This window comes from Nyctibius grandis, chromosome 10 (genome assembly GCF_013368605.1).
Source record: "Nyctibius grandis isolate bNycGra1 chromosome 10, bNycGra1.pri, whole genome shotgun sequence".
Lineage (NCBI taxonomy): Eukaryota > Metazoa > Chordata > Aves > Nyctibiiformes > Nyctibiidae > Nyctibius > Nyctibius grandis.
This window is the reverse complement of record NC_090667.1, coordinates 30402986-30424353: the sequence shown is the minus strand read 5'-3', so window position 1 is coordinate 30424353 and position 21368 is coordinate 30402986. Positions and strand designations below refer to the sequence as shown.

At 44.0% G+C, this 21368-nt stretch overlaps 1 protein-coding gene across 5 annotated transcripts in view; it reads left to right on the top strand.

Annotated features, from left to right (window-relative positions):
• Positions 1–21368, top strand: part of FOXP1 (forkhead box P1) — a 111854-nt gene that overhangs the window by 50698 nt on the left and 39788 nt on the right. For all 5 annotated transcript variants that reach the window (XM_068408490.1, XM_068408491.1, XM_068408489.1 and 2 more), the window contains exons 5-6: positions 86–290; positions 16174–16278. In XM_068408490.1, coding sequence (XP_068264591.1) covers positions 86–290; positions 16174–16278 — 310 coding nt within the window. The remainder of the gene's footprint in view (positions 1–85; positions 291–16173; positions 16279–21368) is intronic.

Genomic DNA, 21368 nt, shown 5'->3' with positions numbered 1-21368 from the left:
TTTACTGACTCTTTGATTTAATTACTGTTTGAAGACGGCCGAATTAGCTGTTAATTGATTTAATTATCCAATTTGTTTGTTTCAGGCATGATTCCAACAGAACTGCAGCAGCTCTGGAAGGAAGTGACAAGCTCGCACACAGCGGAGGAGGCAGCCAGCAACAACCACAGCAGCCTGGACCTGTCCACCACCTGCGTCTCCTCCTCCGCGCCGTCTAAGACCTCCTTAATCATCAACCCGCACGCCTCAACCAACGGACAGCTATCAGTCCACACTCCTAAACGGGAGAGGTAGGTGCAGGTGGGGTTTCCACCCATGAGCATCTCCGAAGAGCGTGCCGAGATGATGGCGAAATTGTTGGGGGCGTTGGCCAGCCGCCTTGGCCTCAGTTTTGTCCTCCAAGTCTTGCTCTGTCTGATTTTGGCGTGGTTGAATAGAGTCTCCACTGGGCAGAATATGCTCCTTTTGTTCAGATCTTTATGGCTTGTTAATTGGATCAATGTGGGCACAATCAGCTAATTAGGAGTGCATTGGATAAGCGTATCGGGGGAAGTGTGAAGAGTGTAAGCTGTTTTTTTGAGTTTTGCGTCACGGGTGGTGTTATTCTTGATGTACTTTGGGTTTGCAGGCTGGAGGTGAGGAAAAAAATGTGCTGGTCAGTAGAGGCTGTTGTACCACCCGTTTTTCTGCCAGATTGCAGTGCCTCATCTCATCTAACACGTTTACCTTGTTTCCTCTGTACTTACCTGCTTTCACAAGACAGGATAGGCTTAAGTTCCCTTAGGTTCTCTAAAACAAAGCGGGTTTTTTTTTAAGTGCTGATAAAATTAGCTAACTGGTGTTTTTTGGCATTTAAAAGTGTGAGTTAATTTATACTTGCTAGGCTTGCATTGTTAAAAGAAATGGCGTAAATCAGGGGTTGTCTGTTGACGTGCTGCTCGGCGCGGGCTCTGCTGTGTTCCAGAGGATGCTTTATTGCAGGTTTGTTTCTTTACACCCCCAGCTTTCACTGAGGCGTGTCTAACAACGTAACTTTTGCTTAGGGTGAGATAGACGGCCCCAGGAGCTCTGGCCGTGGGTACCAGTGCCTGCTGCAGCCTCGGCATCGCTGCCGGCTGTGGAGGAGGAGGAGGAGGGTCTGCAGGAGCAGCGTGGGCGCAGCAGGGAGGGCAGCGCTTCTTTGCATTCAGGAGAGTCCCTTTGCCCATCTAGAAACATTATAGCAGACACTAGTGAAAGCTGGATTTTATGGAAACTGATGGCTTTGTCTTTCCGTCCTCCTTTCATTCATTAGAAAGAGGATAATGGAATTTTTAAGCCATAGAGTTTATATATCTGGTGGTCTGAAAGTAGATTGATAGGGAAGCTATATAAATACCTCTTATATCTTTCTAATATTAAGAAAATAGTGCTGTTGGGAATGGATAGATTTTAAAGGAGAGCACACCACTGTTAAAAGAACTGCCCTCTGCGTGTGAGGCATCATTTTATATCCATTGCAAGGACATGTAGGGGAACGTCAGCGTATACATTTATAATGCATGTAAGTGTCAAGGACATGGTTTTCATGAAGACTTCCATGGGATACTGAAAACAGTTTGATGTTTGTTAAACGATTAAATTCCCTTTTTGCTGCATATAGAGCTGAACAAGATGGGTTTATGACTTTTCAATAAATTTTTATCTGTGTTTTTGTTACCAAGTATATAAAATACAAACCCATGCAGTGAAATGGATCTTCTTTCACTGAATAGAGGCACGTGCTCTCTGCTAATGGCAGTCTAACCGAGGAAATGGTACACCACTGCTGTTTGCTTTGAAATGCAGTGGAAATGTAGGAATCTGTTCTGAAGTAAGAATTTTCTCTGTGTAGACTGTCAAGCAGAACTGGAAATCCATGTGTCTGAGTCTTGTAAGTGTGGCCTGGAGGCAATTGGGATCTACAAACAAGGCGGTACATATGTTTTTATTAGTAAAGTTCCAAATAAATTAATTGGGAAGGCATAAACATGCCATGGTGTTGTTTGAGATTGTCTTAGTTTAAAAGACTTAAAGTCATCGGTGACTGAATTGATAGCTGTGTTGTTAAAGCTTGCCATAATACTTCCCTTACCTATCTATTGAGTTCTCTACAATATCAAAATACAAAAAAATAGGTATATTTAGGAATACAAATAAGAGAGCTACAGACTTTGCTTTGTCTTGCCTCTACTTGGTACATTGAAGGTTTACGCCATCCATTTGCTGCGGTGATTGAATTACATCTTTATCCATAAGTAGAGCAGACTACACACAGAAGAATGCCTGCTGATGCACTTAAGGGTTTTGTTGCAGTCTCATCAGGCACCGTGGTGCCTGCCTGGATTTCATATGACACACAAACTCCTCTTGTTGAGATGTGTTGCACTGGTTTCCTCTCTGAAAGGGTATTTATCTACAGGCAGGGCGTTGGGGCTGTGAGTGAGCAGTGAGGAAGGAATAGCTGTGCTCTGCTGTCAGATGGGTGTTTGAAAGCTCACAGAAGGTGAAATTTTAGTGTACTTACAAAAGAGAGAGCACAGGCATGAGCAGGGTTTGGGTAAATTTTTGATTGAAAAGGTTAAGACTAGAAAAAAATCATGGATCTGGTGGGAGCATGAGTTTGCTGGACTTACAGTGAAATCCGTGTGTGTTCTTGTACCCAGCTGGTTCAGCACAACAACTGAGCTTGCAAATGCGAGGGCACTTGTGGAGGTGGTCCCTAGCCCGAGCTCGGGTCAGATTGGGCTGTCATAAGGGCTCACAAGGGCTATATCAGTCCTTCCACCTCCCATCACACAAATCCGCAGCTTGGGCTGGCCAGGGCAGGTTTTTGGGTTGTGGCTTCCCCCCTCTTATTCCTGCACCTTCTGTGCAAGTGGCTGTTAGCTTTGGTCTGATACAACCAAGAGCTATTTGTTTAAACAACAATAAAAAGCACATAGTAAAAGCTGTAAGTGTCCTAACAGTTAAGCACAGCCACATCATAATGACTGCCCAGCAGCAATAAATAATCATATACAGGTAACATTAACTTTTAGGGTGTGCTGTAAAGCTGTTTCCCCCCCCTCCCTCTTGGGCTTTTGAGAAGGAGTGGGTTGCAGGAGGCCAGTTGGTTACATGGGAGTTACTGTCATCACTGTCATCTCTGGTGCATGTCTCTGGGACAATTCAGGCTGTGTTTTGCGGGGTTCCTGATCCCACAGGTCGGGTGCTGAGGCTGCTCGGGACCCGCGAGACAGGAGGCACTCGGCTGACCGCAGCGGCACCTGCGTAAAAGTCATTGGGCGAGCAGCAGCTCTGCTGTACATCTTGGGTAAAAACATGTTTTGATTATAAACAAGGGGTTTAAAATAGCAGGAGAAGTAGTCATTGGCTGCTTGGCGTGCCCACGCGTCGCCGTGCCGTGAGCCCAGCCTCACGGGTGTGCACAGCGAAGCTTTAGTCCTGGGCAGGCTGCGGGGATGCAGCTCTGGTGTCACCGGTGACACTGGCCACGCTGCGGCTGCCACGCTCGGAGCTGAGTGACAACAAAAGTTCTTCTTCCTGGCAAAAAAGCAAAAGGCAGGCCGGTGGCCGGAGTCACCCCGGGATGTTTGAAAAGCAAAAACTCGTTCAAAAGCAGGAGGCATCCTCCACTCCTGGGCAGGGGCCAGCGAGCATCGTGGTGCTGCTCTGGGTTTCTGCGTGCTCTGTGTGTATGGCTTTCACAGGAATGAAACAATTCCAGCTGTAAATAATGGGTTAATGCTTTCATTCATTTAGACTTTATATTACATCTATGCTTTTGTCCCACATTTCGCCCAGTTTCTGTGAGTAGCAGCAGCAGCAGCTCTGGGGTTTGGTGCACAGCAATCTGTTAAGGAGATAAATAATCTGCTTTGGCATGACACTCCTACTCTCCTCTTTAATTTGTCTTACACAAGGAAAATTATAATTAAATCATTCAGGGTAAACCCTTGAGTGTAGAGAAGGAAAAAACACACTTTGGTAAAGATTGCCAATAGAGACCAACTTCCCTGTTGTGCCGTGCAGAGACATTTATCAATATTCAGCACTATTAAAGAGAGAACATTTCGTGTGATTTGTGAGGCGGATGCCAAAGCTCAAATCAAGGCTTGTTAAGATCCTTTTCCCATGCAATCATGGGCATTCAGCATCATTAGAATTCAGCACTGACTGTGTGTTTCATGCTTTGATTTTACTCAGACAATTTAATAATGTTTATTGTGCTGATTATATATATAAATTCACTCAATGCAATAAACATACCTCAGTCATCAGTACCCTAAGGGAAATATTTAGTTACAGATACTTGTATTCACTCAGGATAAGCGAAAGTGAGACCATGCAAACCTCTCATCATCTTATCAGCGTTTGGGTTTCTTCAGTAACAAGCGTTTTCTCTACACAAGTAAATAAATAAATAACAGGAGCCAGTTAAGTACATCTGCTGTGCTTAGAAATGTCAAGGACAGTACCCTCTTTCCATCTTGTTCCTCTGCGTTGTATTTGGGGAAAGCTTGATTATTTTCCTAAGAAAAACAGCAAAACAAAGCAGGTGGATGCCCAGTCGCTTTAGGTGACAACTAACTTTATAACCTGATGAGCTGCGGGCATCCCGAAACCTACGTGCTTGGGAACATTCGCGATGCAGTGAGCAGAGGTTGCTCCAGCTTGGGCTTGAACGGGGAGGTCTGGGGGTGCTGTGGGGTGGTGCGGGCGCCTGCGTGCTGGTCCCATCCCCATTAATAAGGGAGTTAATGAAGGTCCAGACCTGTTAATTTAGGAAACACGTCTGTTTGCAAGGAGTAAGGTGAAGAGTTGGAGGCAAAGGCTGCATGTCCAAGAGACCTTTCTCCATCTGCCAACAATCCCTTGTTTGTCCCCCATTGTCTTTATACCCTGTCCAAACATGCTTGAGTCTTGTCCTTCCATATAAGCAAGCAGCCATCTCATAGGAAAAATTGATGGGATAAACAAGGGGATTTTTAAATGACTTTTTCTTTCCAGCATCGCGGGAGGAAGGAGTCTGGCGAAGGCTCTGAAGGGAAGCGAGAGGAACGGCATGGCAGACCATTGATCTGCTGATTAGGCTTGATGCATTGTGTTTTACTGTTGTTACCTTCCACGCCAGCTGATCCTCCATCAAAACCCCAAGGCCCTTAGATGAGGGCATTAGGATTCAGCACAATTAAGAGTTACAGACTTTGGTCCGTTACTAATGCTCGGGATGAAACAGTTCAGCCTGCAGTCCATATGCTCCCAGGGCCCGATCCTCTCTTGGCCTGCCTCTCTGCGTAGGCCCTGGCATTCATTCTGCACTGGTGCCAGCATCAAATCTGCTCATCCGTGTCGGCTCCTCTCGGTTCTCTGTGCAGTTGGTTTTAGCTCGTTATACTTCACCATCAGCACAGTTCCGTTAGATTAGGTTACCTCAGATCTATTCTCCCTTAAGAAATCGGTGTTCCTGGGGCCTTTCCCCCCAGAAGGTGTTCAGCTGCTCCACGCGCACAAACCCATCGTCACCCTCGTGTTGTTACCCACAGTCTGCGCAGCTTGGGTGCCTCCATGCAGCTTCCTCACTGCAGAGCCAGAGACTCGAGCCGAGCCTGGACGCCCAGCTGCGTACCCGGTAAACCGTCCCGCTCTCTACACGGCGGCTGTATTTCTTCTCGTTGCACCTAGCAGGGGTGTGAGGGCTGTGAGGCCGGTGGGGCTGTTCAGTGACAGTGACACTGCAACAGCGTGTGCTTACGATGTGCAGGTACAACCCGAAGCATCCCGCTACCTGAGCTCTTGGCGCTCACTCCCCTGCCAAAGAAATCACCCCCAGTTACTGTGCGCTCGCACTCTGAATCACTTCTGTGTAATCAGCTTTGAAAAAATGTCAGCCGTGACTCAGACCTGGAGTTGCTAATCTTCAGCTTTAAGCCTTATCAGGCACTTCTTATTGTTTCTGCTTCTCAGATTGGGGGGTGTAGCATCCTTTGCGTTGCCCACACCTACCGTCTGCCGCCGCGCTCACGTTTTTGAGAAACCTTCTGCTAAATCAGCTGTATGAACCGCTCGCTCCTCAGCCTGTCCAGGAGCTCTGGAGTCAAATTATGCTTCACTAAACCCGGGAAAATTGTTTCTAGTTCATTCTATTTGTTTTCCCTTACGAAAGATGCGAAGTTAACCAGTGTGTGGTTACTTGGTGTGGCCCTTTGCTGTGTTTGACGCTTCGCCGTCCTCAGAAGCTGCCCCGGTGTCGGGGAGCTCCTGCACGCCAACGCTTTGCTGCTTTCTGGTCCCGTGTGATAACCGTCAGTTGTACAACTCCAAACACTAAGCTAATGTATCAAAAAGCACTTAAAATAGATTGGGTGAGCCTTGGCAGACGCCTGACAGAACTTCTCCAAATTTTAGCATATGTATTGTTTTATTCCTCCATCTGGCCAACAGATCATTGTTTGATATCTGAGTGCTTTGCATATCTCCTCCCTTTTCTTGCAACTGAGATACTTACACGCGCATTTAATACAGCTTAATGCTATTTTTACATACCAGAGAAATAGCTGATGGCTTTCTATTAATTGCATGCACTTTGCAGTTAAACTTTTACTAAAACATTCCTGTCGAAATACTTAAAGTCCAATGAAAATTTGTCCTCTTCTTTTATTAGAGGTGTTTATGTAGTAGTCTTAAAAAGGGACCTGTTTTTGTTTTACTGCACCGTGTATTCCTGTTTCTTTTTATTTCCTCCTGCATGCAAGTTTTGTCCTTCCTCAGCGTTTGCTCGGGAGATCTGACTGTCCTAAAGAGCTGAGCAGGGAGCTAATGAAGAGCAGTGTTATTTTTTTATCAGACATATCACAGCATGAGAGTGGAAAAGAAACACCCTTGAAAAAGCCGTAAAAGTAGAGGAGGAGTTAGGTGTGTTTTGTGTGACTGTTTTCTCTGCTGTTCAATAAAAATCGAGCAGTTAGTGTGACAGCTGTTAGATCATGTTATATTGTACTGCTAAGATATTGAGTAGCATTTAAAATAAAACTCCACCATTAAGCTGTATAAACTTTATCCGTTTCACTATGGTTTAATGGAAAAAAATGAGTTTCTCAATAAAATGACATCATTTTTCCCAGGTTGTAATGTTCGCTTTACAACTGTTTTTCTTTAATTCAATTTATTTTACTTTTCTTTTTCTTGGCATCCTTTTTTTTCTTGCAGTTTAGAGAGGGGGAAATCTCTTTTCCTAGAGCAGCTAGGTACTGCTCAAACCTCTTGCTCCTTCTCCCTCCTCCCTCGACATCTTGTGCCAATCTGGAGGTCTGGTTTTGTCAGTCAGACAGGGTTGTATTTTCAAAGCAGTGAGATGCACGTTGAAATTTGGTAACGGGGATTTGTGGCTCTACCTGCTGCACATTGAAGGGTGGGGGAAGGAGCCCAAGGAAAATTTATGTTGCATTGCTTGCTGCTGGAACAACATTTGTGTAATGCCATGGGGTGTGTTTCCATATAGCTGGTGTTTTTAAGGTGGGAGGGCTGTAATTTCTTCTGTGTGATCAGGAAAGACATATGTATATTGTAAAGTGTATCCTTCTCATTAAAACGGTGGTATAAGCCCAGGCAGAGTAACTGCTAATATGAGTTGCAACTTGTCATTTTGGGCTGCATGAATAAAGAAGATAACTATTCCTTTGGGAAACAATCTCGGGAACGGAGCAACAGATCCGCTAGCCAGCAAATTCTTTCAACTGTAATTTTCCTTTTTGTGTGTACTCAAAAATAACATCATGATGGGCCCTTAAATACCATTTCATACACAGAGCACAATTTCCACAGCACAGGTGGTGCTAATATAGGACAGTCCCCTAGGCACTTGTCGCCAGGAGTTGTACAGCTTGTTCAGTGTCTGCATCCATATGGCAATCTGTCCCGTTCATGGAAAGACATTGTAGCTGTGCCTGTGGGTGCTGTGGTCAATGTAGTGTAAAAAGGAGATTTTAACTCTCGGCAACCTATGTTCTGCTGTTTGTTTTATTGTAGAATCCAATTTATAACGTGTGAGGGGGGGAGAAAAATCAGCTCTGAGCAAATTCCAGAACAATCTCGCTGGCTTGGGTTTTTGTTTATTCTTGGAGCGCATGGTTAATCAGCAGGTGCACCAGCCCCGCGCCCAGCGCCGCTCTAATGAACAGTTTACAGGAAGTCTTGCTCGGAAGAAACATTTTCCTCGTTGTTTATACTGTGAATTAACTCAGAAGTTGCAAAGCTGTAAACGATGTTAGCTGGCCGTATATGTCACGCAAGTCTGTTTCTTACTACTTTTTTTTTCCTTTCTTTTTTGCATGGTTTTTCTTGGGTGTGCTGTACTGAGGAAGGATGCTGAGCCCCTCAGTACCCTGCATTGCGATGCTGCCCAGCCAGGAGCTGGTACTGCCCCTGGAAGGGGCAAATCACAGCAAAGGGGCTCTCTGAAGAAGGAGGGCTGAAGTGTTAGCATTGCACAGCGGTTCAAGTATAAACAAGGGAACGTGATTTATGGCTGCTCTGGTATCTATCATTCCGATGCCAAATGTTGTTCTGTTTTAGTGTGACTATTTGTTATGTCTTTTAGTAAACACAAACAAATAGGCCGCCTAGCACCTGCAGCAGCATATGATATTTACAGTACCTGTATGATTCAGCACGCTTCCCTGGGGAAGCAGCCTTGTGTCCTCTCCATTTTAGTGCTTTTTTAAATAGTGTTCTTCGGAGGGAAGGCATGTGGCAGAGAAAATTCAATGCTTTAACTGTATTTCTCCCTCGGAGTCATTATTTATCTTAATTATTCTTTTTATAAACGTTTTCCCAAAAAAGGGCGCTTTCCCAGCTGCCGCAGGGGTGTGCGGTGGGTGAGGGCTCACCCAGCGAGCTGCCGGGCTGTGTGTGATGTGACAGTCCCCTTCTGCACGGCGTTTGTCGTGCCTGTGGGACGGGGTGAAAAATACGGACGCAAATAATCCGTGTTAATCATATTTGTTGGCGTGTCGCCGGTTTATATAAGGGTGAAAGACTTGCCTCAACTCTAAAGGTAACAGAATATAGTTTTGTTAAACAAGAATAGATCTTGTTTCTCAGTGTTTTCTTTTACTAGAAATTTAAATGTAACAACAGAATATAAATTACAGTGAAATAAGGTTGGCAAACAGGATGTTTTTACAAAGTATGTATGTACGTTTGTAATTTTACACCTCAGTCTCGGTGAAGTCCAAGGTCTAATCCTATGTTTTTTAAACTTGCGCGTGTTCTTAAAAGCGTTGCTGAATTGGGGCCAAAGCCGTGCCATTGCCACCTCCCTCTGCCGTATGAACTGGGTGTGTAAGAGGGATGGGACTGCTGTGCTGAAAGTCAGTGGAAAAACAACAACAAAAAAAACCCACAAAAAAACCCCAAGAAAGTGGTAGGATCCTTTTTTTTTCCCTAATTAAACTAAGACACTGAATCAATCTGTTTTCATCTGAATAAATGAGGGGGCTGTTCAGAAAGGAATAAAATGAGATTTAGCAGGGATAAGTAGAAAGTAGCCCAGCTAGGAAATAAAAATTCCAAACTGCTGGTTTGACATGACACGTCAGCTGCTCAGCATCGGTTGTGTGGGAAATGGCTGAGGCATAAGCAGGGTTGAGAAATTAAGGTGGGACACTGTGCCGTGTCTTATTCAAAAAGGTAAGAGCAGTCATGGGAGGCATAAACATGCGTGTTGCATCCGAGTCCTCCTTTTTTCCTGTTCTACTTTAGGCAGAACCAGTTAAACCACATTGAGCGTGTGATGTACAATTGGCCACTCTCTTGCAGAAAGGATAAAGAGGAGCTGGAGCGAATATAGAGGAGAGCAGCTAGGATGATAAAGGAGTTGGAGGGAATAGGCTATGAAGACAGATTAAAGGGAATTAAAGATCTACACCCTGGAAAAATAGAGGCTCTAGGAGGATGTGATTATGGTCTGTAAGTACATGGAGTGATGCTACAAAGAAGAAGAGGGAAAAAATTGTTCTCATTAGTTAGCAGTGCTGGAATTTAAAATCCAGCATTTCAAATCATGTGTGTCTGGGTATATTTGATGTACTTTTCACTACAGCACCTAGGCACAAGGTTGAAATAAAAAATATGAGTTTTAAATAGTAGAGAAACTCGTTAATTCAAGTGCAGGGATGGAACTTCCGCCTGAGATAAGTGATGGATTCAATTCTGGGTTTTTTTTTTGCAATGGGCGTTTCTTTTAAATGGTCTAGAAATACATCCAGTTCCTCCAAGGAAAGGATGTAGGGCAGTGGCTGTCCAGGCCCCGTGGCAGTTCTGTTGCAGGGTTGGAAGAGGGGGTGTCACTGGAAGAAGTACGTAGTACTCTTCGAGTGCTGGAGGGTCAGAATGTTGATTAGTAAATCCAAACCATCAGTTCATGGATCAAAACCAGAAGATGATGCATCTAATTACCGGGTCTGGTTATGCTCTTTGCAGTGGGGATGGGCGTAGAGGAGAAGGGGAGTGTTAGCCAGATTTTGTCTTAGTCTTGCTGCAGATGCTCCAGCTCTTTCCTTGCGACGGGCATTTAGAGAACGGTGCCCCAAGAGGCGTGGGGACGGGGACGGTGGTTCGGGGGGCACGGCTGGCCTTGTGTACAGCAGCACTGCTGTGGCTCTGTGTTCTTTTTCACGTGAGTATACAAGTTAGTGCACGCTGATGAGAAGACAGGATTTCAGCCTGTGGGCTGCAGTTTTAACCTGATTTCTCTTAAATTGGTGTAGTCATTTAAAACGTAATATACCACTCCTGTTACTTCCAATAGGGCTTGATGGAAAACATGAGCTGCTTCTAGTCCGAGGTCTGGACGTGGGCTAAAGTAATGAGGAAGGGGAGAAATGCAGCTTTGAAAAGCATCCAAAAATATGCAAGCCCAGCTCTAGGAAGAGCTGCCACTGGCCACGCACATCGAATGCCACCTCTCCCGAAGGCCCACAGCCCTCTGCTCAGCTTTATCCAGCAGTGGAGAGGCATTTACCCTGCTTAGACAATTCTCTGTTCAGATTAAATACCTGCTTTCTGGGCAGTTACTGAGGCTTGGACAGAAGCATGAATATCCAGAAGCAGTCCATTTCAGTACATGGCTTAATACTTTTCCTGATTATTTTTTTTTTAATATTGGGGTTTTTTTAAATACGCAGTTGAGAGGGGAAAGGAGTGCTAAGTCACCTTAGTAAGAATTCAGAGGGATTTGCACCAGTGCAGCTTCGTTGCAAAACACATCTTTATTCAGTTGATTTTGCCATGAAGGCAGGAACTTGCATTCGAGTACAGTTGGTACAAGGATTTAATCATTACTGCTCCTGTTTTGATTTTAAAACAAATACAACGAGTGTTTATGACTTGAAGATTTTCAGCCACTTTATTCCATCGGTGCCTTTCGATGAGTGTTAGAGCTCACCAGGCAGTCATGAATATGGGGGACCCGTGTTGGTTCCCAGTTGTGTCTCTCCTCCTGTACAGGACCAAAATCGTGGCATTTTGCCTCGACGGCTGTGCCATCCACATCAGTCTGAGGGGGACTGTGGTGTGAGACTGAGCCCTCCTCCCTGGACCGTACACCGACACTGGTTTCATGGCAGCTGGCAACGATGAGGTCACTTCCCGGTGCCTCTGAGAAATAAAATTAAAAAAAAGTGCTGCAGTTTCTGTCGGTGCTCTGCTCGAACCCCTTACAAGAGGAAAGCAGGAGATGTGATATTGATTTTTCAGCGTGCAGGTGGCTCAGGCATGTTCTCCGCACCCTTAGAACGTGAGCAGATGCTTCATAACTGTAATAGAAAATCAAGGATGCTTCTCTACATCGCTGACTTCCCCCCGTGTTTTGGCAGAGATCGTTGGCCCAAGCAGATGTGGAAGGGAGAGTGCAGAATATGAAGTATGTCAGCGTCATGAGTATTTAAAGTACGGTCCACTGTGTGGCAGAAGTACTGTGACTGAGGCTTCTGCTTAGCTGGTTTTTACATCCACCCGTGACTTTTTTGCCAGTGTGTACAAGCACGGTGCCCAGTTTCACATGGTTACTATTTATGGGTTGAATTAAACTACACAACGCCAGTAGCTTTCGTGCTAGTGCTTTGGTCACTACTTTCCCTCATTCCCAGTGTGCTCCCGTCTCTCTCCTGGGTATACTGTCATTTTTAGTCTCCACAGGGACGTAGCTGTCTGTGGCTTCTCTGTATCCCGGGGTTTTGCGTCCCATAGTGTGATTCTTCAGTGGTGCTGTAGCACAGCAGATACATTCCAAAAGTTAAATGGCTGAAGTGGTCCGGGTGCGTGGGGCTGTGCAAGTCCCAGCTTTGACAGCCATGCCTGTCAGAGTAGATGGTGAATTTGCTTCCAGACCCTCTGGAGATCCTTGAGGTTACAAAGCATCATAGGTTGAAGAAGGCGGAGGTAAAAACTCCTCTGCTCTATCCAGCAAGCACAAGAGGAGCTGTGGAAGTGCCTGGCCCTTCTTCCCTCCTCTCCTTACTGGAAACCAGGCTGGAGGCAGCAGAGGATAAGTGGACACTTACGCAGTTTTCAGCTTCCCACGTGGATTTCGTTACTCTGTCGTATGTCATGAACAAGCTGACTTACGCAAGATGTTTTACTTGCCAGGGGGTTATTTGCTGTACTTCGATGTAATAACGCTTCAGTATTGCGTTATTTGGAAATAGTTCTACTGTGTTAAGTATTTTGTATGCAAGTACCTTACGAGGAGAAAAAAACCCCCACATAATCTTGATTTTTACATCATTTATTCCTTCACTTCTTTGAAAAATTCTGTCTTGTTATAAAATCACTTCCACTAACTAGTGTTGCATCACCAGTACCCAACCACGATTATGTGTTCCCGGGAAGGAGAGGGTGACAGAAACAAACACCTACTCTAGTGTGTCATTAGAAATCAAACAGACCTAAAACTTGCTTCTGCTTGCCAATGCTCAGATCTTCTAAAAGTCTGTCTCCGGCAGCGAGACCGGGGATGCATCCTGATTACACAGACTGTGCCTGCATGCAGACAAAATATCATTGAACAATTTAAGATTATAGATTTGCATTGTGCCCGCAAAGCTGTTTGTTTATATATTGGATTAAAATCTTCACTTTCCACCTCTATTTGCTCGAACAAAGTGAGTACTTAGATCAGCTAAACAGACTTCTCCATTCATATCCACTGGCTGTATCCTTGTGCGTTACATCCGCGTCTGTATAAACCCGCTCTTTGTTTTGTTTTGAGGTGCTTCTTAAGGCTCTATCAGGGAACAAGTGGCGATCTATAATATCTTCAAAAGCGGGATGGATAAAATAGCAGTAATCTGATCCTGACTCACAAAGGTCACCGAAAGGCACTGCTGAACCCCTCCCCGAGTGGGATGGGAGTAGCTGCCTTCGGGAAGGCGCTGCCTATGGCGGGTGCCTGCGTTTGGCTTTCAGTACTCAGGGTTTTTTTCGTTTCGAAGTGTCTATTTTTGGTAAGTTGAAGTAGTCGCTCTGCTTTGTCGAGTGGCGGTGGAAGCTCTACGTAGGCGTTAGGTATGTTACGCTCAGCATCGTGTTAGCAAAATGACCTTTTAAGTTCCCGCTCACAGTCAGCACCAGTCTTTCTGGTTATTGACAGCACTAGACTTTGACATCCTGAGCATCCTTCGCAGTTTGATACTCTCTTGGTCATTCCGTCGTTTTCTTTGGACACAGTACCAGGGTATCATGTCCTACATAGTTTGTCTTGTCTTGTGCAAGTTCCCTGGAAGGAAGAGAGACTTGCACTTGGATTTAAAATATAAATACAAATCTCAGTAGGGCTCTTTCCGTTGACTTGGCCATGGCCTTTAGGCTCTCACAGAGAAACTTTAAAAAGCCCTGCTGGGGGTTTAAGCCATGTGACTCCTGTTGATATTGTAATGAGATTTACAGTGCTTAAAACCCCCAGGGGACCGACTCCTTACTTGGCGTCACACGGCGTTGCTGCAGTCGCCCTGGTATATGGGTGACGCGCTGTGTCAATTAATACACTGAAGTTTTTTTGGGTTCTGCCAAACACACTGAAACCGTAACTCTCATGTAGTCTTCGTGGACTTCAATGGAGTGTTAACATGAAAGCCTGCTTTCTCACCCTTTGCTGTATTCAGGTATGGAAGCAGATGATAAAGCCCATTATTTTCTGAATTACTCTTATGTATTGCATTTTGTATCTTAAGGTGCTCTTACTATATGCCTGTCTGGCTTGGGTGGACGGTGTTCCTTCAGCCATCCTCCCTCCTCCTCAGCTGAGGAAATGTGTGGTGTAGCATTTTTCTAATTTCCTTGCAAGGAATGCATCGGTCCCTTTGTTCTTTTAAAAACTTAACTGATAGAGCTTCTCCCCACTTGCATGTTTTAAAAAAACAGATTAAGTTAAACCAGTGTAATGTTCCTTTATAGAAAAGGCCTTTGTAAGTCTTTTTACCTACAGTTATTTTTTAGGAAATTACCTTGCACGTATATATGTTTATGCTTGAAGAACTATTTGTAAACAGCTAAAAATAAGATTTATTGAAATAATGAATTAGGTTCATGTACAACTCATAATACCTTTTCCAGTCAGATCTATGCCTTTTTTGAATTTGTTAAAAAAATTTTAAAATAATTTAAAAAACCACCTTCAATTATCTTCAGATTCTCGTTGGGCCTAAAGTCAAAAGTGGCAGAATCTGGGCAAGGATTTCTCTTGCAACTTCTTTGCGTTCGGGATAACATCTCAGGGGTATGTTCCACGATGATCTTGCTATCCAGTGTGTCACAGATAATACAAGAACACAATTTTGTTGTAATATGCAGGCAGATAATATTACAGAACAAGAATAAACAGCATTTCCATGTGTGTATGAAAGTAAAATGGCAAGAAGTAGGTGTTTATCCATAACGTTACCTGTAATCCAGGATAAAATAAGTCATAAAAGCCACACCTAGATGCTGGTATGTGCTCATATCCTTTGTGTATGTTTGAAGTTCATAATACAGCACAGGCATACTGTAGCAAAAAGATTTGCTATGAAATATAGATACGTGTGTGAGAGTAAAATAGAGATTTCAGTATTATTTTGACATTTTATTTTTAAAGTCATCTAAGGTTATAGAAATTGTTGCAAAATAATTCCTTGACTTAAGAAGTTTCCATGCAGAAGTTGAATAAAGAAGATATTTTAGAATATGGTTCATCAGTTAGTGCAACAGATACATTTCCCTGAGCACCACATGGCCTGGATCAAAGCGTCTCATGACTTGGATCAGTGCAGCCAAATCATTACGTATTGATTGGAATCCCGCTGAAGGATTAACCCCTTCATGCTCGTACGAATTTTTTTCTTTAACCCTGGTTTCGGTAGTTAGAAAGGACTGTGACATTCCTGCCAAACCTTAGCAAGGTTAATAGGCCCCACTAACCCCTCGTACCGAGGAATCCTTTGATTAAATGGTTCCTTTTTTGTGATGGATTTTGCATTTGAAAATGCATCTTAAATCATCTTTACTGCGCCATAAGGGGGCTGTACTTGTGCAAGGAAATGGCGTGTAAGAGTTAAAAAAACCCAACAACTCCAAAATGAAAAAAAAAACCCAAAACCAAACCAAACCAAAAAACCCCAACCCAGTAAATAAATAACATGGTGGGAAAGCCGAGGCTGCAGACTCAGTGCTTTTCCTCTTTCTGTAGGGATGAGGAATGCCCCAGGTCCGGTTGTATGGCGTTACAAGAATACACTGTTGTGTGGAGATGACTTTTCTTCCTGATGAAGTTGAATTGTAAATATGTAATGTTCATAAATTTCTTAGCAAAATATCAAGCAGGATATTAAGCAGGTCTGTCAAATGATTTCTCCCCCGTCCATGTTAATTTAAATTCTTTACAAAGCTTTTAATTAATGAAGGAAATGTAGGAGGATAGCTAAGGAAGAATGACACATGTTTCACACTGCAAAGAGTATTTAATTCTGTTTTGAAAAACCATGGGCAGAGTCAGGTGGGTACCGTGAGTTGTTTCAGGATCTGTTGTTTGCAGCTCTGAAGAGTCTTTGTGAACATTAATTGGCACGGTACCTTCCGTTACGCCACTTTTTCTCTTTTTCTCTTTCTCTCCTCCAGTTTATCCCACGAGGAGCACTCACACAGCCATCCGCTCTACGGACACGGCGTATGCAAATGGCCAGGCTGTGAAGCAGTATGTGAAGATTTCCAGTCGTTCCTAAAGTAAGGATGGTTTTTTTGGCACTTGCATTGTACAGAAAGCATGCCCTGCAATTTTGTGTGCTGTCACTCACCGTGGGCCTGATGCAAAGCCCATTGAAGTCAACAGAGAGCTCCCTTTCACTTCAGTGGCTTTTGGATCAGGCTCAAGAACGTTTTAACAGGGGACAGTAAATTAGCCCCATGGGGAAAGTACGGTCTTGCTCAGTGTATCACTATAAAATAGAGTGTTTGCAGTTCCACAGCCTTTTTTTTTTATTTATTTAAATGATTTTTAAGTTACAGTATTGATAATGTAAGCAATCCAACCTTGATTTAACCTTGATTTCACTTTAATTTAGAAATCTAGTCTTAAATTAACTCCATAATTGAACAGAGAATTGCAGAACATCACGTGAAATTTAATTTATGTCAAATAAGTAACTAATGAACAAAGTCTACACTACTAAAAATAAACTATAATTATATTAATTGGGCCCCTGCAGTTTGCTGCAGACCTTTCCTTGCTGCCAAAGAACACAGTTTTAAATGTTGCATAAACAGTGCATTATGGACTAGCATGTGGTAATGCGTGCATCCCGACGCAGGGAAGGACTCGCAGAGCTCTAATAACTTACACATGGCTGCTCCACAGCTACACCATCAGCCTCACCCCTCCAAGCTGGAGCAAAACGTGTTCCCATCACAAAAGGGTTTTCTGTCTGGGTTGGTCACCAGGTACACGCAAGCCTTGGGTGCATCCAGGTTCTTGCAGGTTTGGGCACTGGTCTTTTCTCAAGTACTATGTCTGTTCGGTTGTAAGATCACAAAAGACCAACCGCCCAAGCATTGTTTATGATTTAAATGCACAAAGGGACAAACTCTGTTCCCATTTACAGTGGTGATCTCATGAAGTTAGTACACGGGATTCTTCAGGATGGATAAGTAGAGTTAGTCCCCAAATGTTCAACTGTATCTGTTGTTTCTGGGGCAGTTCCCTGGATGTTTATGTGAGGGAGGGAAGGGCGACAGCAAGCAGAGGGTGTTTGTTGGGTGATGTTAGATGACACAGATAGGTTTTTGCTCTCTGAACAGAATGGGCCAGTTCTGCTTCCAGTGGAAAAACCCTCCTAAATTCAGTAGGAGCTGCGCTGGTCCTACTATAAACATATTCCATATGTTACAGTTCTCATTACAAGAGGATTACAAAATAAGAAGGTGCTAGTCATAAATTTCCATGAAGGGTGGCCTCTTTTCTTTTAATTCATCCTGTTGTTCACTTAAGTGAAATAAATGCTAATCTCACCATACTTGCCAGCTCATTCATATTCATATGACATACTATAGCATTTAGACCTTTAAAACAATTCTCACTTTTATTGCACTTAATGCAAGGGAAAGGTGCTGTGGTAGCCTTAGATGTTGGAATAATGTGAGTAGTCACGTAAGGTCAGATTATGCCACCTTTGATTCTTGTGCTAGTCCCCTGTTCCAGATTAGATCTGTTGGTTTCAGAAGATTTCTTACACAGCAGTGGGCTGCTTGACGTGACCATGAGTAGAAAATACAGCCCTTAAGTCACACGGCATGGGTAGAGGCAAGATTGATTTTTATATGGTATTTTGGCGATGTTTCAGTAAATAGACCAAGTCCACCAGTTCACCTGGAGGAGATACTTGAGGCAATCAATAGGTAGGAATAACCTGAAAACCATTACCAGCCCAGGCTGGACCTGAAGCTGCTCCATCTACTCCCAGCTCCAACAATTCTGGTTCTTTTATTACTCACTTATCGTCAGTCTTCCCCCCACCACCACCCCTGAAACCTTTCAACAGAAATATTTCATGTGACTTAAACCCATTGGCTCATGTAAATTTTCTCATTATCCAAATTCTGCAGTGTCCGGACAAAGTCTTATTGTTCGGAGTGATACTTAACCTAGAACGAATGCAGAAATGACTGTCCCTGAGCAGCGTATTGACACTGTTAGGAAGTGAGCATTGCTTCGTAAAATGAGACCGTTGCCTTCCAAGTCTCCTGTGGAGCATCTGTCCTTAAATTATCTTGCCATTTATCAGAATTCATTACTCAGTGAAAAGATAACAGGTAGATGCTTGAGGTTTCTTTCGGGTACTTGTATAATCCGTGAAGGTCTTTTGACAGTCCCCTCAAGAGAAAAGCTCTCGTTTACCAAGTGAAATACAGCCTGTGTATCAATTGGGCATTGCTTAATTTCACTTACCCCGGTAAAAAGGGTGGTTAGAAAAAGCAACGAGAAGTTACATGTGTAATGAAAGCCCTGTATGCCAATGGAATGATTCTGCAGTTAAGGGAGAAAAAAGGACTCGCAGGTCTAAAACATGGTTCATTTCTTTTCCTCCTGAGGAAGAAATATCATAAGTGTTAGTAAATCAAAACCGGAGATTTGACACTCTTCTGTGATCGTTCTGCAGTGTTTGTTCCCAAGGTGAGGTACACCACAGGGCCCTTGATTTCAAAGATAAACACTGTACAAATAACGATCCTAGTTGTCTTTCACTCACAGCCAACAGGAGGATGCTTATCAGAACCAGCAGATACACGGACTATTGTACGCATTTATTTCCCTATTTCTTTTTGAAATAAGTTGCAGTTTTAGCATTGTAGGGTTTTTTTTAATCCATCAGCCATTGGTTATCGCGTGATGCGGTATCAGTTAGAGCTAACCGATAGCAGCAGGGGCTGCTGCTCAGCCTAATGAAACAGTACTGCCCTGCGTGCGCCAGAATCCTCCCCGAGCCTAAAAACAAATCCAAGTCCGGTCCCACCGCGGTGACCCGACGGCCTTCTGCCAAGCTGCGGGAAGCAAGGTGAGGCTGGAGGGTGCACGCGTGTCTCGCGTGTTAACCAGGGCCCGTCTTGCAGGCGGCAGCGAAAGGAGCAATTAGTAGCGCAGAGCGACTTTCCTTCAAAATTGACTATATCCTTGATTTCATTTGCATGTGTTTAAAGACCGCTGCAGACAGAAATATATACCCGTTATACGGCAAGTTGTTCAGGAAATCCCTGCGGGAGGGAGGGTGGTTTGTTCAGCAGGGTATCCGGGCATCCAGGGCCAAAAATGAAGGAGAAGACCCAGTAGGGTTTTATTCTGCACCCCCCTGCCCTTTTTTTTTTTAGATTTGATTGTGATTTAGATGTGCTTAATCATGACTGTGCCATTTTTAAATCAAATCTATTCTTTAAAAGAGGGACACAGACCTTTGGAGAGATCTTGCAATCCTATATTGCAGTGATGCTAGTAATCTGGTTCATGTGAATTTAGCTTTGGTGGAAGGAAGGGGAGTTTATGTGAAAGAAACTACTAAGTGCACTCTGTAATGTTTTCACAAGTGTTTTTATCATGGTAACATCTTGTTTACTTTAGTTGCCTGCCTAAAACTACTTGGAACATGTTAAGAAAACATTTCGAGAAAGCTTCTACAAAGAGGCTTTTGTTTAGCAGCAACTGTGAGACTGCTCAGCTCACAAAGGTGTTAACTTTCAACCCCTTAAGCACTTCCACATGAAATTCCAGCAACTATGTTTGTGGTTTTGGCAAAACAAAGTGTATATTAAAGAAACCAGGTATATGCTAATACATGTTGAAGTAGGCCGGAAATCATAAATTGTTTCAAAGGCATTAATTGCTATCATTTGCATGTCAGAGTGTTCTGCAGTGAAATCATCCACGGTTAGCGCAACAGGGACTTTTTAATCAAAAAAAAAAAAAAGCAAGGGCAGAGAAAAGGCTAGTCTATAGATGTCTTTTTAGATGTTTTTTTAAATCCCTGGCAGGCCCGATTGAACTCCCCAGCTCTAAAGCGGTGCCGGTGAGGGTGCTGCCGCCCGGCGCGGGGATGCACCAGCCTCCGGGGGACCCTCCTGGGCGCTCGGGGATACCCACAAGCATTTTATTTCCCGAGCCCGCCGCCCGTTCGGAGCTGCCGTTCCGCTGCCGCCCGTTCCGCTGCCGCCCGGGCCGCGGGGGGTGCGGGGGCCTCGGCGGGGCGGGCGGGGCGGCCCCGGTGCCACAGCGCCCCCTAGCGCCCCCCGGGAGCGGGGAGGGCGCGTCCGCAGCGGCCGAGCCCCGGAGCATCCCCGGAGAGCCCCGCGCTCCTCTCCCGAGCGGGAGGAAAGCGAGCCAGCCCGAGCAAAGCCACCTAATTTTTAATTTTACACACGTATAGAAATATTTCCACTCTTGAGGTGAACGTTCGGCTTGTTCCAGAAAACACCTCAAGCGCCTGCCTGCTACGGGCGATGAAATATTTTCGCGTGTGGCGTACACGTAGCGAGGCACATTGTCTTGCGTTATTGCATTTTATATCTTAAGGTGCTCTTAGTTTATGTTTCACATTATAATTTCCGGTGTGTAATCAGAAAGCATTACTTAAGAGACAAGGATCATCTTTGTTTCATACTTTTATTGACACTGTCTACCATATTACTGCGATGTCTAAATGGTAAAATTTATTATTAGCAATAGTGTCACAAAAGTCTGAGACAGCGATTTTCCTTTCAATAAAAGTAGTTAAAAACCTTTTAGAAAATCCATAATTTTGATTGCTGGTACTTCATAAATGTATAACTGGTACTTTTTAGCTGTCTCTTTAGGGAAAAATGAGTTTTATCACCTGCAGTACCTGGGTTAATGAAATTGTGTGTTGGAATTTAGCCAGAATGAAAGATGAGATCATTCGGTGGCACTAATATTGGCAACAGGTCTCATAAAAAGGTTCGACTCTTTTTAGAGAAGTATCATTAGGTTTTGTCTGTCTTTTTTTTTTTTTTTTGAGGATGGGGGTGAGATTCGAGTTATTTGTCATTTTTGAAGTTGCTGTGGTTCTAAGATTTTCATCTGCTGTAATATCCAAAACCCAGTGACCTAAAAGCCTCCGCCAAGGCCAAGAGAAACACAACAGTGTCCATCAGTGCCTAGTAAAGGAATTTACTTGCTTCAGATTTCAGCTTCAGTTCCTGTTTCAGCCCTTTAAAAATCACGACTCTCAGCTCAAATTTGAAATAATGCTGCTTCTTTCTCATGGTCCTCTGTGTTTGATTGTTTGTGGATATTAGCTGTCCAGGAAATCCCA